The sequence below is a fragment of the Pseudophryne corroboree genome, chromosome 1 (genome assembly GCF_028390025.1).
Source record: "Pseudophryne corroboree isolate aPseCor3 chromosome 1, aPseCor3.hap2, whole genome shotgun sequence".
Classification (NCBI taxonomy): domain Eukaryota; kingdom Metazoa; phylum Chordata; class Amphibia; order Anura; family Myobatrachidae; genus Pseudophryne; species Pseudophryne corroboree.
The window spans coordinates 665,698,059-665,714,228 of record NC_086444.1 but is presented as its reverse complement, the minus strand read 5'-3'; the positions used below and the strand labels follow the sequence as shown (position 1 = coordinate 665,714,228).

General features: G+C 44.5%; 1 protein-coding gene across 13 annotated transcripts in view; it reads left to right on the top strand.

The window, feature by feature from the left end:
• Positions 1–16,170, top strand: part of PTBP3 (polypyrimidine tract binding protein 3) — a 415,749-nt gene that overhangs the window by 389,997 nt on the left and 9,582 nt on the right. For all 13 annotated transcript variants that reach the window (XM_063914711.1, XM_063914705.1, XM_063914702.1 and 10 more), the window contains 5 exons: positions 762–898; positions 1,087–1,120; positions 3,361–3,453; positions 4,052–4,268; positions 7,656–7,733. In XM_063914711.1, the coding sequence (XP_063770781.1) occupies positions 762–898; positions 1,087–1,120; positions 3,361–3,453; positions 4,052–4,268; positions 7,656–7,733 (559 nt within the window). The remainder of the gene's footprint in view (positions 1–761; positions 899–1,086; positions 1,121–3,360; positions 3,454–4,051; positions 4,269–7,655; positions 7,734–16,170) is intronic.

Genomic DNA, 16,170 nt, shown 5'->3' with positions numbered 1-16,170 from the left:
CTCTGTAGCATCAAGCGTATTACTTTGCGAAAACGCTGTGAAAATGATATGCAGCATGCCTATATTCTGTGTGTGACTGCGACTGTAATTGCATACAAAATGCTATGCTACAGTGTTTTCATGGAAAACACTGTAACGTGGTATTTCGGATGCAGATCTGTGAGGGGAGAAAGACATGTGAAAGACCACCCTTGTTTCGGGAAGGGGCGAGGTGGTCGAGGGTGCGGGGAGAGTATGAAAATACCTAGGCCACGTTCACTTCAGGGTACACCTGGCCAGTCCGAGCCAGTTGGAATGGTGGTGAATAGTACCAGGCAGGGGAGGTAACTACTACATCTGCATCACTGAGGAAGAATGCCTTGAGCCATGTCGAGGCTGCCTCCCCTGTTACTATTTTTAATGCAGTGATGTAGCCTGAGGTGTGGCTCCGCCCCCAGCAATTTCTGATTGACAGAGAGAGTCAGTGCTCTCGCTGCCTCTCCTTTGTTTCCATGTATTTGCAGCGGTGCACAGCAACTTTATACTCCAATTAAAATAACAGATTTTTACACTGCTATTTTCATTTGAGTATGACAGGTACGGCTCTGCCACCCTTGCCTACCCTGACTACATGTCCATGGTACCCAGCTTTAGGTGCTGGTAAGTGGAAGAATGTACAGTACTGAAATATATAATCACAGCAAAGGGTGATGTGTATGTACAGCATATGGTTTTGGGTTCTTTATTCACTCCAGTATTGTATCTTTCTTTTTTCCCCCCAGGACTTTCAGTCTCAGGTGTACCAGGAGCTCTTGGACCTCTTGCCCTCACTTCTGCCATGACTGGACGTATGGCAATCCCCGGCATGACTACTATTCCTGGACACTCTGTTTTGTTAGTCAGCAATCTAAACCCTGATGTAAGTCTCTTGGCTATGCTAAATGCAATGTGTCTGTAGTTTCTCTTCATGTCTAAAATCACATAGACCATCTCCACATATATTTCATAAGGTTTAACTGTGACATTTTTAAACATCACTCCTAAGTTTGATGACCTACTGTAGTTTATGATGCTGGTTTGCTGACCTTTTGCTGAATCTGTCCACAGGTTATCTTACCACATGGGCTCTTCATCTTGTTTGGTAAGTCATGTTTATGGAGCCATTTCTGAACTGAACATCTGAACTGTGATGACAATTTTGTTTTCATATTGTTACCTGTAATTAATTTTTGTTAAGGTTTTGAAAATGTGATGGAACCAGTCCTCTACATGCCGATATCACAACTGGGCGGGCAGATTTAGGCCATTTATAGGTAGCAGTGGTAGACTATGTTGGAGTGCCTACAACTGACACTGGTTTGTTATGGTTAAACAATGAGTTGGGTTTTTTTTTTTTTTTTTTTTTTGACTCAAGTCCTATGTCTTAGGCTGAGTGCACATTACAAGGGGAGGCAATCACAAGACCGCCTGTCGGAATCCCGGTGGTCACAATGCTGACGCCAGAATCCCGAGAGGCGGTGAAATGCTGCTGCCGGAATACCAGCGGCAGAGTCTTTTCTCTCACTGTGGGTGTTCCCAACACCCATAGAGGGAGAAGATATCCCGTGGCGAGCGCAGCAAGCCCGCAAGTGGCTTTTTAGTGCACGCCCCTCTGCAGGCATACTGCTGGCCAGGATTCCACTGGTAAAAGGTATATATTCCATTACAAGAGTTGTTGTGCAATCATGGTACCTGTCAGCACTCTGCATATCAATTGTGTAGTCTGTACGCACAATTCATGAATTGATTGGTCACATCTTCCCATCTGATGTGCTGTATATCAAATGCAACGTATGACGCTGCTTGGTTATACTAATCATATGATATATTGCGCCATTGTACAGCAGACAGTGCAGTGTGCTCTTGAGCGCAATACATTATTACATTGTATCGACCTGTTGCTGGATTAGTGGATCGTTTCAATGTGTATCCAGCATTAGTAAAGCTGCTCAAAGGCTGGAATTCGGCTAGCTGCGGTAGATTACAACAGGCTAATTGATCCACTGGGGCCTACCCACCGGGTCCAAGCTCTGGAATATATCACAAACTTCTCTGCCTCCTCGTCCCCCTGCTGCTCTTCTCTCCCCGGAGTCGGTCTCCCACCACAGTTGTGGGCTCTTTGAAGCTGAGCCCGGTCAGGAGATTTCCCATCGGCCCGGCCGTGGTGGGTGTGCTCTTGCTTCATATGGACACAGCCGTAGAGCCCCTGAGCTCTCCTTCTAGAGCTGCAGCTGCCTGTACACAAGTGAAGGAGGAGGGGACACTCATGTAACACTGCGGCTGAACACCAGGCTGTGCACTGGTGGCCCCCTGAGTGCTCCTGCTGATCTGCTTGGACAGTGGAGGAGGTGATCCTCTCCAATGGTGATAGGAGTCCCCTTTTAATCCTGCGCCCGGGGATGTGCCTCCTTAGGCCCCTCCCAAGTTGCGGCTCTGCTTATTTTACTACCAGTGTTCATGTTCTATGTACACTTTGACGTCTCTGCTATTATGCCACTTCATGCCATGTTCTTGTTTGTGCTACCCTTTGGATGTTCAATAAAAAATAGTTTCTAAGAAAAAGCAATGTACCATTTTGTATACAGTACTTTTAAATAGTAAATTTACAAAAAGATGGACTTTATATAATACAAGCATTATATTATTTGTGTCTGGTCCCCTGTGTGCTCTTTTTTTCTATTAAATTCCAGCAGTTACTCCCCACTGTTTGGTCTTCCAATGTCCTTCCAGGCCCAAGAAAATCAAACCTAGAGCCAGGGCAGAAATAGCTTAGTATGAAAAAGAAAACTTAATTGATAAAAAGATTTTATTGTACTTAATGTATCGTACAAAGCTGTATGTAGTTTTTTCTAGGAGCTGTCAGTGTTGGGTTTGCAAATACCCGAACCCAGACTTATGTGCTGGATTATATATGGATATTGTGTTTGCAGTTACCCCATGTTTCCAGTAATGTTCCCAAGTAGGGCCTAACTTGCTTCACTACAGTTCTTTATCAGTAATCATGGGACAGCATATTTACCCATTGCATAAGATTTCCATTAGTTGGTAAACACAGGACAGCCACTAATTTAATATTTTAATACTATTTTTAAACCCTTGATACCAGCTAATATAGTAATACTTTTACATTTTTATTTAAAGAGACTTTTTATAAATAATCAAATTTTATATGCAAACCCATGTTTACCCTTATGTACTATATTTTTAAATCAACCTACTGTAATTTATAAATGATAATCAATTGTCTAATATTTTGTTTAAAGATAGAAATGTAATAGGTGCTATTAACTGTTGTATTTTATAGATAATACTAGACTGATGGGATATTTCAATTCTTTTTAGGAGTCTATGGGGATGTCCACCGTGTGAAGATACTATTTAATAAAAAAGAAAATGCATTGGTGCAGATGGCAGATGCAACCCAAGCACAGCTGGGTACATTTCTGATTTATCTATACAATATACTCATTTTATTTTCTATGCTTACTCAAAGACTAGGACACACAGGAATTCTTGTACGCTTGTGTGATGGTAAATTTCACAACCAATGTGTGCATGATGAAAGTTAGGTGTCCTTATTAGAGAGGAGTAAACATGGGTTGGTTGACATTTTAATTATAATAAAAGTTGCAGGTGCATAATGTACAAGCAATACCGGTTACTGCATGTTAATGTTTTATAGGGTGAGCTAAATTCTAATGTGTAGTCTTACAAATATGTTTTTTAAACTTAAATATCCTGTTGCGTATGTATTAGATCTGCATCACCACTTACAGAACAAGCATTATACTGGTATTGTACACTTAGGTTCAGTTTTGTATTGCAGTTTTCACTTGACCTTGCATACAATATAAGCATCAATTCGCTGCATGGGTACTTTAGTTGATATTTGTTTAGTGATCCGCTTTACTTGAATGTTACCGTATATCCAAAACTGATCCATATCCACTGTAAGATTTTGATTAAGCCATTTTATTGCTCAGCTGTAGACTTGTCCAAAATCTGTTCTCATTACCTTTTCATGCTGTTGTAGCTATGAGCCATTTAAATGGACAGAGGCTTCACGGAAGGGTTCTGCGGATCACCCTCTCAAAGCACCAGTCTGTTCAGCTTCCTCGTGAAGGACATGAAGACCAAGGCCTGACCAAGGATTACACTAACAGCCCACTGCATCGCTTCAAGAAACCAGGCTCAAAGAACTTCCAGAATATCTTTCCTCCATCAGCAACTCTGCATTTGTCTAACATACCGTATGTATTACAAGAATATATACCATTTCTAGATATGACTGACATTGTTTTGATCACTGCTTGTTCCAAGTTGTTTGTATTTTTTTTCTCCTTCTTGAAGCAATGAGTTCAATTCACTTGAAACTTGAATGATAGAAGAATGCTCTAAATCAGGGGTACATAACCCTTTCTAGTGGTTCCGGTATGAATGGTTGACGATGTTAAGGTCGACACTCATTAGGTCAACTGACATGGACGACATGAACTAATGGTAGACACATGAAAGGTCGACACATGAAAAGGCCGACATAAGGGTGTTTTTTTCCTTTTTTTTTAATGTCGTTTTCTGCGTAAAGTGACAGGGAACCCCAATTAGTGCACTGCGTTCGCTCAATACTAGAAAACCACTCTGCGCTAATTTTATCTATCAGGCTTTAAAAAAAAGTGAAGTCACATGTACACATTTTATTCAATAAAACGATCACATTGATCATTATATAGTATAAATGCGATCACCATATAAAATTAATCAATAAAAAATGTGTATATACACAGAACTTCATGCCACTTTATTGTGTTTTGTCTAAAAATATATGTAAACTCCTATTTCTAATGCCGGCTCTTTAAATGAATCTAAATGGAGGTGAATCAGATCGTTTTCTAAATCTGAATAAGGATGATAGCCACAGTGTATAGCAATGAATGTCCTTGCTCTCAAGAGTTATAGAACTGGAAAATCCTCAAAGCATTCACTTAACAGGTGCAAAGAGAAACGGGTATTGGACATAATGATCACCAGTTGGTTAATAATGTATTGGTCTCAGCGGACCAGTGTGCAAATAACAAATCCGTTCCAGAATGCCCGGACAAGCCGTCTGTAAATAGAACACGCTCCCCCTCCGTCTTAGTTCATACGATGGGTCCAGCTGAACGTGTACTGTGTTAACCGTCCAGGTGCGGCTAGGAGGCTCCGGACTTCTCCGACCTCCAAGATGTAGTTGCCGCTGCAGTTCCCAAATACCGCTGATGAATTAAGCTGGCGTCCGGCGTTACACAGTGTCTGAGCAAGAATGTCCACAATAGCGATAGCACTGTCACCAAGTGTCTCTTTTCCTCTAACGCGTTTTGCTCGTTCCTTGAGCTTTTTCAAAGAGTCATTTAAATATTCTCTATTAAGGTTTGATTTTTAAAAGTAATTCATATACTATTAGTGGCATGAGACATTTTTGTAAAACACTGCGTTCGCTCGCCATGCTTCAGGCAAGGTCGGTTACCGTTCCCAATCGTAGTCCACGTGGATCATAAAGTATGAAAAAGTTCCAAAAAATAAAAAATAAATAAAACCTTTTTCATATGTCGACAATTTTCATGTGTCGACCATTAGTCCATGTCGACCATGTCAATATCGACCAATAGTGGTCGACCTAATGAGTGTCGACCTTAACATTGTCGACCATCTGACCAGATACCCTTTCTAGTCTGAGGGTTCGCATTGGACGATCGCATTCATTGAAGGGGCCACATAAACATGGAAGATGCACACAATATACTAGTGCAAAAGTCCTTGCAGCATTTTTAAAAGGTCCCTATTGGGACAGAAGGGCATGCAATACCGCCAACCAGGAGTAAAAAAAAAAAAAAAAATACAAAATATTGCACTACTGCAATGTATAATAACCTAGATTCACAAACCCATGGACGCAGTAGTATTTGGCCTAGTAACTGGTAATGAAAGTCGGACGTGGAGGAGTGTACAGTGGCTGGTCTTCAGTATGCCGCCGGCCAGGATCCCAGCGCCCCGCATACCAGTGCCAGGATCCTGACCGCCGGCATGCCGACACACTCTCCCTCTTGGGGGTCCAAGACCCCCCGGGAGGGAGAATAAATAGCGTGGCGAGGGGGCTCATTAGCGCTCGCCCAGCTGTCGGTATGCTGGTGGTCGGGATCCCAGCGCCGGTATGCTGGCCCCCGGGATCCCGGCTGCTGGCCACTCATACTAAACCCGTGTACAGTACCTGGCAACTAATGTGACTGCAGTAGGTACATACAGTGACCAAGACCAAAATATACAAACTCCTGTAAATATATGTGCAATTCTGCTATTGGTGAATAGTATATATCACATCTTATTTACATGTAAGATAAACACATAGATACCTAAAGGGGGGTACTCACGGAGCGATCGTTGCTTAAAATCTAAGCAATCTGACTAGATTGCTTAGATTTTAAGCCTGATCGCTCCGTGTGTACCCCTTACAGCGTTAGCAATGCGCAGCCCCGCGCATCACTATCACTGCTGCTAGATTGGCCTGCCGTGCAGGCCAATCTAGCGGGTCGCTCAATTCACCCGCTGGGTGAAATGAGCGCCTCCCCCCGCACGCCTAACACATTGCGCTGTGCTGAGCGGCGGTTCGCTCAGCACACATCTCTCCCGCATCGGCCAGTGAGTACTGGCCTTAAGGAACTCTAGTTGCAAGCTCTACAGGGTATCTGTCATCAGCTACAAGAGATAACAAAGCTTATGGAAACATAGTTAGCTCTTATCTAGATTGCTTGCAGGGCCGGTTCTTGCCCTTGCGGCGCCCCGGGCAAAAGTTAGGGGCGTGGCTTAACATGGGGGCGTGGTCAGTCACGCCCCCCATTTGTAGCGCCGCTGAAAAAAAAAAGAAAGAAAAAAAAAGTATACTTACTGTACCCCGCTCCTGTTTCCAGACCCTGCAGACCGGCGCCGCTCTTCTCCTCGGATCTATGGGAGAGACGTCAGTCATGACGTCTCTCCCATAGCACAGCATAAGCGCTAGAGGTCAATTATGACCCCTAGCGTCTATGCCACAATGCTGTGCGGTGCGCGATGACGTCATCGCGCACCGCACACCAAAGGTCCTCTCCATGAAGGGAAACTAGACGCTTAGCGCCTGATTCCCTTCAGAGCGGGGGAGGACCAGCGCCACGAAGGGAAACCAGACGCATAGCGTCTGGTTCCCTTCTCACAGCGGGAGGGGGGGGCACAGCGGGGGGACACTGCTGGGGCGCACACTGACAGTGGAGGATCTTGCCATGGTGCGGCGCCCTCCGGAAGGCGGCGCCCCTGGCAAAAGTCCTGCTTGCCCGTGGCAAGATCCGCCACTGATTGCTTGGGGTATTATTAAATTACTAGTTTAGTAAAGTAATTCAGAGTATTATGCCTAATATGAAATAATTACATTATAAAATATTATAGCCTTATCTCCGGCTTCCGCTACCATGCCACTCCAAATGTTTAATAGCTCTCCTCTCAGTGACTGAAGGAGCGGTACTTTTTAACAATAACTGTATTTATGACACTGTTACTGCCATTGTTTATTTATAATGACAAGTTGCTAAATTTCACATTTTAACATTGGTTGTATTTTTATGTTTTTCTTAAAGACCTTCAGTCTCTGATGAAGATCTAAAGAGATTATTTGCAAGCACTGGCTGTACAGTAAAGGCCTTTAAATTCTTCCAGTAAGTACACTAGCTAGTCTTTTTGCCCCTGTTCTAAATAGTGTAGTACATAGGCCATATGGCAGAGGTTTCCAAACTCTGTCCTCAAGGTACCCTAATTGTCCAGGTTTTAAGTATATCCATGCTTGAGCACTGGTGACTTAATTAGTACCTCAGTCAATTTGATTTAACCATCTTTGCTGAACCATGGATACCCATAATACCTGGACTGTTGGGGTGATGCATAAAACTGGTATAGAGAGCTACAGCGCCACTGAGAGCCGCAGTTGAGATGTCTATAGGATATCACTCAACAACCACAACAATGTTAACAAGAAGATTAAGACCACATCTGCGCTCATCATACATGAATGGATCATATAATGAATGAATTTAAAGAATGTAAAAGGTATAAGTTATTTCTCTGAGATTCCAAAGTCTTTCAATAAAAATATGAGAATAGGCATGTAACAAATTTGTTTGATTGTTGTTCTCCTTTTCTTAACTTCTCCTACATGGTAAATGTAACATCGAGGGAGGCAATAGTATTCGTACTGTACTCACGTTGGAGCATGCGGTTTTCCTCATATAAAGGTATCTTTTATTTTTGTATTTCATAATCCTCGATGTAATCTCCCACATCAAAAGGTAATTCCCATGAATCTTCAGAAACAGAGAAAGGGGAGGGGAAGACCAGGAGCGACCAATCGTGTAGTATGTTCTATCCAAAAAATGGTTCCTTTATAAAAGTTCTTTCCCCCTTTATATGGATGATGTGCGTACCATACTCACATCCATCAAAGGGAGTAGACACATATAAAGGTATATTTTTTATTTTTTTTTAATCCAATTCTGTTATCCTTTATAAGGTGTTTCTAATCCCGTATTTACCAACAGAATTCACCAGAAGTCAGTGGAACAGGAATAAACATATGGGACATACCCAACTCGCAATTAAATGCGTGGCGATGCGTCCATAAAGGTTTCTTTAGGTGTTCTTGCAACTTCTTCTCCCCAAACTGTAGCTTCCGTACCTCATACGTGGTGGGGGTTGATATATTAAAAAAATATTGCATCAGGAACACGATATGGGTATATCCAAAAATTAATTTATTCCATAAAATATCTCACCTCAAATCGTGTAACCCAAGCCCCTCTGGGCCAGGAGCACTAGGAATTGGCTTGGGTTACACGATTTGAGGTGAGAGAGTCCGGACATTTACAATCTTTCCCCATCGCTGTTTTTCCATCCCCAAAGTCATGACCGGTGTTCACAGCTTTATACAACTACTTTAGTAACCTTGTTTTGTTTTTATTTTTGTGTGATATTTTATGGAAAACATTTTTTTGGGGATATACCCATATCATGTTCATGATGCAATATTTTTTCATATATCAACCCCCACCTCGTATGAGGTACGGAAGCTACAGATTGGGGAGAAGAAGTTGTAAGAACACCTAAAGAAACCTTTATGAACGCATCTCCATGCATTTAATTGTAAGTTGGGTACGTCCCATACATTTATTACTGTTTCACTGACTTCTGGTGAATTCTGTTGGTAAATACGGGATTAGAAACACTTTATAAAGGATAACAGAATTGGATTAAAAAAAGATACCTTTATATGTGTCCACTCCCTTTGGATGTGAGTATGATACGCACATCATCCATATAAAGGGGGAAAGAACTTTTTTGTATAAAGGAACCATTTTTTGGATAGAACATACTACACGATTGGTCGCTCCTTGTCTTCCCTTCCACTTTCTCTGTTTCTGAGGATTCATGCGAATTACCTTTTGATGTGGGAGATTACATCGAGGATTACGAAATACAAAAATAAAAGATACCTTTATATGGGGAAAACCGCATGTTCCAACGTGAGTACGGTACAAATACTATTGTCTCCCTCGATGTTCCATTTCCCATGTAGGAGAATTTAAGAAAAGGAGAACATCAATCGAACAAATTTTTTACATGCCTACTCTCATATTTTTATTGAAAGACTTTGCATTCTTTAAATTCATTAATTGTACGATCCATTTATGTATGATGAGCGCAGAGGTGATGTCTAAATCTTCTGGGCTGTTGGGGTGCCTTGAGGACTGACTTTGGGAACCACTGTCATATGGTCTAAGTCCCATACTATTTATCAATTATATTTTAGTTGTGAAAAATAACGTCTATATTTCTTGTGACTTTCATTATTATTGGAAATGTGTGCAACACAAAGAATGACATTTATAGACCTATATTAAGTTAATATTAAGTTAGTATAGAAGTTAGATACCCACAAGAATCATGTCGACATATGGCACCTATATTTTATATGCCAACATTTCAAATATAAGAAACTGCACATACAATAGTTTAACCTGCAGTCAAAATATAGGCATAGTCAAAATGTGGACATTTATAATAAAGGTAGGTCTGTATTCTGACTGTCGATAGTCAGTGTTGACAATCAAAATGTCAATATTTAACATTTAAAGTATTGGTAACTGCACATGGTTTACCTTCCTTCAGCATATAACAGGTCTACTTCCATTTATTTATCCCAACAATGTAGGGGATTAGCTTTACCATAACAGGGCTTAGCAATATTGTGACAGGGTTTAGTGTAGCGGTCACAGCAATAAGTGTATGGTACGGCACATAAAGGGGTACAGTTAGTATAGGTAGGGTGGCAATGATTTTTATTATGTTGACATTTAGGGAACTATGACTGCATGGCTGACGTGACAGGATCAGTGTTTGCACATGCTTAGTGCTCTTCCTTCACTAGGCAAACTGGAAGTCTAACCACTGTGGAAATATACATTCCAGCATACCTTGCCACAGTGTTAGAATGCCCTAGAAGCAGCACAGCTGTAACTGAGCTTAGCACTACTGTGATTCGGATTAGGGCAATTGATTTATGATGCAGCACATAACAGGTATGCTGTTGGTCAGTGCTGGAGGAGTGACGGTGATTTTTACTATGACATTAAGGGTTATATGACTGTATGGCTGACATGATAGGATCAGTATCCGTCCCTCAGTACTGTGGCAGCCAGCCCCTATGGTACTATGCATGCCAGCATGCCCTGCCACAGATTTGCCACTAGGGCATGCTACAACTGTGGCAGGACATGTTGGCATGTGTAATTCCACAGGTTGCCTAAACCTGTTCTACACATGTCTTGATAGGACAATTAGCCATATCAGGCAGAGTGGCTGACCGGACAGACTCTGTGTTTACTCGTGCACAGGGCGCTACCCCCAGTTGGACACTATATTGTATATTTCTCTTACGTCCTAGAGAATGCTGGGGACTCCGTAAGGACCATGGGGTCTAGACGGGCTCCGCAAGAGACATGGGCACTCTAAAGACTTTAGAATGGGTGTGCACTGGCTCCTCCCTCTATGCCCCTCCTCCAGACCTCAGTTAGATCCTGTGCCCAGAGGAGAATGGGTGCACTGCAGGGGAGCTCTCCTGAGTTTCTCTGAAAAATATTTTTGTTAGGTTTTTTATTTTCAGGGAGCACTGCTGGCAACAGGCTCCCTGCATCGTGGGACTGAGGGGAGAGAAGCAGACCTACTTAAATGATAGGCTCTGCTTCTTAGGCTACTGGACAACATTAGCTCCAGAGGGTCGGAACGCAGGTCTCACCCTCGCCGTTCGTCCCGGAGCCGCGCCGCTGTCCTCCTCACAGAGCCGGAAGAAAGAAGCCGGGTGAGTATTAAGAAAAGAAGACTTTAAAGGCGGCAGAAGACTTCAGATCTTCACTGAGGTAACGCTGCGCGCCATTGCTCCCACACATACACACACAGCGGGCACTGTAAGGGTGCAGGGCGCAGGGGGGGGCGCCCTGGGCAGCAATATAAGCCCCAAGGGACACTGTCATTTAGAGTAGATACTGTGGAGGCAGTATATTAATAAACCCCCGCCAGTATAAATAATTTGAGCGGGACCGAAGCCCGCCGCTGAGGGGGCTGAGCTTGATCCTCCAGCACTGACCAGCGTCATTTTCTCCACAGCACACTGCAGAGAAGCTGGCTCCCCGGACTCTCCCCTGCTGAACACGGTTACAGAGGGCAAAGAAGAGGGGGGGGGCACATTTAAATGGCGCAGTGAGTGTGTGTGTGTATATATATATATATATATATATATATATATATATATATATATATATATTTATATAAAAGCGTTGTACTGGCTGGGATTTTATTCCAGTGTCAGGTGAAAAAGCGCTGGGTGTGTGCTGGCAGGCATACTCTCTCTCTGTCTCTCCAAAGGGCCTTATTGGGGGACTGTCTCCATATAGATATATCCCTGAGTGTGTGAGGGTGTCGGTACGTGTGTGTCGGCATGTCTGAAGCGGAAGGCTCATCTAAGGAGGAGGTGGAGCAGATGATAGTGGTGTCTCCGTCGGCAACGCCGACACCTGATTGGTTGGATATGTGGAATGTTTTAAATGCAAATGTGGCTTTATTACATAAGAGATTGGACAAAGCAGAGTCCAGGGATAAAACAGGGAGTCAATCCATGGCTTTGACTGTGTCACAGGGTCCTTCAGGGTCTCAGAAACGTCCAAGTAGCAGACACTGATACCGACACGGATTCTGACTCCAGTGTCGACTACGATGATGCGAGGTTACACCCAAGGGTGGCTAAAAGTATTCATTATATGATTATTGCAATAAAAGATGAAGAAACCTGAGGTAACCTTTCCCCCATCTCATGAGCTGAACGCGTTATTTGAAAAAGCTTGGGAAACTCCAGACAAAAAACTGCAGATTCCCAAGAGGATTCTTATGACGTATCCTTTCCCTGCACATGACAGGGTACGGTGGGAATCATCGCCCAGGGTGGACAAGGCTTTCACGCGCTTGTCCAAGAAGGTGGCGCTACCGTCTCCAGACACGGCGGCCCTCAAGGATCCTGCTGATCGCAGACATGAAACTACTTTAAAATCAATTTATACACATACAGGTGCTTTGCTCAGACCGGCAATAGCGTCGGCTTGGGTTTGTAGCGCTGTAGCAGCTTGGACAGATACCTTGTCAGCTGACATTGATACCCTAGATAGGGATACCGTTTTATTGACCTTAGGTCACATTAAAGACGCAGTCTTATATATGAGAGACGTTGGGCTGCTAGGTTCGAGAGCCAACGCCATGGCGATTTCTGCTAGGCGTACCCTGTGGACCCGCCAATGGACGGGTGATGCCGACTCAAAGAGGCATATGGAAGTTTTGCCTTACAAGGGTGAGGTTTTATTTGGGGAAGGTCTCGCGGGCCTGGTTTCCACAGCTACCGCGGGTAAATCTACTTTTTTACCTTATGTTCCCCCACAGCAAAAGAAAACACCTCAATATCAGATGCAGTCCTTTCGGCCGCATAAGTCCAGAAGAGGTCGCGGCTCTTCATTCCTCGCCAGAGGTAAGGGTAGAGGGAAAAGAATGCCTGCTACTGCTAGTTCCCAGGAGCAGAAGTCCTCCCCGGCTTCTACTAAATCTACCGCATGACGCTGGGGCTCCACTGAGGGAGTCCGCGCCGGTGGGGGCACGTCTTCGACTCTTCAGCCACGTCTGGGTTCAGTCAGACGTGGATCCTTGGGCAATGGAAATTGTATCCCAGGGATACAAGCTGGAATTCGAAGACGTGCCTCCTCGCCGGTTTTTCAAATCAGCGTTACCAGCTTTTTCCCCAGAAAGGGAGATAGTTTTAGCTGCAATTCAAAAACTGTGTCAACAACAAGTGGTTGTCGAGGTTCCCCTAGTTCAACAGGGGAAGGGGTACTATTCAACCCTGTTTGTGGTCCCGAAACCGGATGGCTCGGTCAGGCCCGTTCTAAATCTAAAATCCCTAAACCTGTACTTGAAAAAGTTCAAATTTAAGATGGAATCGCTCCGGGCAGTTATCTCCAGCCTGGAAGGGGGGGATTTTATGGTGTCACTGGACATAAAGGATGCATACCTTCATGTCCCCATATATCCCCCTCATCAGGCGTACCTGAGATTCGCTGTACATGACTGTCATTACCAGTTTCAGACGTTGCCGTTTGGGCTTTCCACGGCCCCGAGGATTTTCACCAAGGTAATGACGGAAATGATGGTGCTCCTGCGCAGGCAGGGAGTCACAATTATCCCGTACTTGGATGATCTCCTGATAAAAGCGAGATCGAGTGATCAGTTGCTGAAAAGCGTGTTTCTCTCCCTGAGAGTGCTGCAGCAACATGACTGGATTCTAAATCTACCAAAGTCACAGTTGATTCCAACGACTCGGCTATCTTTCTTAGGCATGATTCTGGACACGAAACAAAAGAGGGTTTTTCTTCCAATGGAAAAAGACCAGGAACTCCAGAACATGGTCAGAGACCTGTTAAAACCGACAAAAGTGTCAGTCCATCAATGCACTCGCGTACTGGGAAAAATGGTGGCGACCTACGAGGCCATCCCCTTTGGCAGGTTTCATGCGAGGACATTTCAGTGGGACCTTCTGGACAAGTGGTTGGGGTCCCATCTTCAAATTCATCAGAAAATAACCCTGTCCCCCAGGGCCAGGGTGTCTCTCCTGTTGTGGCTGCAGAGTTCTCATCTTCTAGAGGGTCGCAGGTTCGGCATTTAAGACTGGGTTCTGGTGACCACGGACGCGAGCTTCCGAGGATGGGGAGCAGTCACACTAGGAAGAAACTTTCAGGGCCTATGGTCAAGCCAGGAGGCTTGTCTACATATCAACATACTGGAATTAAGGGCCATATACAACGGCCTACGACAAGCGGAGAATCTTCTTCGCGACCTACCGGTTCTGATTCAATCAGACAACGTCACAGCCGTGGCTCATGTAAACCGCCAAGGCGGAACAAGGAGCAGAGTGGCAATGGCGGAAGCCACCAGGATTCTTCGCTGGGTGGAAAATCACGTAAGCGCTCTGTCAGCAGTCTTCATTCCGGGAGTGGACAACTGGGAAGCAGACTTCCTCAGCAGACACGATCTCCATCCAGGAGAGTGGGGACTTCATCAGGAAGTTTTTGCAGAGATAACAAGTCTTTGGGGACTTCCTCAAATAGACATGATGGCGTCACGCCTCAACAAGAAGCTTCAGAGGTATTGTGCCAGGTCAAGGGACCCTCAGGCAGTAGCAGTAGACGCCCTGGTGACACCATGGGTGTTTCAGTCGGTGTATGTGTTCCCTCCTCTTCCGCTCATCTCAAAAATACTGAGAATCATAAGACGAAAAAGAGTGCAGACAATACTCATTGTTCCAGATTGGCCTCGAAGGGCCTGGTATTCAGATCTTCAGGAAATGCTCACAGAAGATCCATGGCCTCTTCCTCTCAGGGAGGACCTGTTGCAGCAGGGGCCCTGCGTGTTCCAAAACTTACCGCGGTTACGTTTGACGGCATGGCGGTTGAACACCGACTCATAGCTGGGAAAGGTATTCCGGAGGAAGTCATCCCTAGTCTGATAAGGGCTAGGAAGGAGGTGACGGCGAAACATTATCACCGTTTCTGGAGGAAGTATGTATCTTGGTGTGAAGCCAAGAATGCTCCTACGGAAGATTTCCACCTGGGCCGTTTTCTCCACTTTCTACAGACAGGAGTGGATATGGGCCTGAAGTTAGACTCCATTAAGGTACAGATTTCGGCCCTATGTATATTCTTTCAGAAGGAATTGGCTTCTCTCCCAGAAGTCCAGACTTTTGTAAAGGGAGTGCTGCACATACAGCCCCCTTTTGTGCCCCCAGTGGCACCATGGGACCTTAACGTGGTGTTACGGTTCCTAAAATCTCACTGGTTTGAACCTCTTCAAACTGTTGAATTAAAATTTCTCACTTGAAAGGTGGTCATGTTGTTGGCCTTGGCATCTGCAAGGCGGGTGTCCGAATTGGCGGCTTTGTCTCACAAAAGCCCCTATCTGATTTTCCATGTGGATAGAGCAGAGTTGAGGACTCGTCCTCAATTTTTGCCTAAGGTGGTTTCATCGTTTCATATGAACCAACCTATTGTGGTGCCGGTGGCTACGGGAGACTTGGAGGATTCCAAGTCCCTGGATGTAGTCAGGGCTTTAAAAATTTACGTAGCCAGGACGGCTCGGGTTAGGAAAACAGAGGCACTGTTTGTCCTGTATGCAGCCAACAAGGTTGGCGCTCCTGCTTCTAAGCAGACTATTGCTCGCTGGATCTATAACACGATTCAGTAGGCTCATTCTACGGCTGGATTGCCGTTACCAAATTCGGTAAAGGCCCATTCCACTAGGAAGGTGGGCCCTTCTTGGGCGGCTGCCCGAGGCGGCTCGGCTTTACAGCTTTGCCGAGCAGCTACTTGGTCGGGTTCAAACACTTTTGCAAAATTCTACAAGTTTGATACCCTGGCTGATGAGGACCTCCTGTTTGCTCAATCGGTGCTGCAGAGTAATCCGCACTCTCCCGCCCGGTCTGGAGCTTTGGTATAATCCCCATGGTCCTTACGGAGT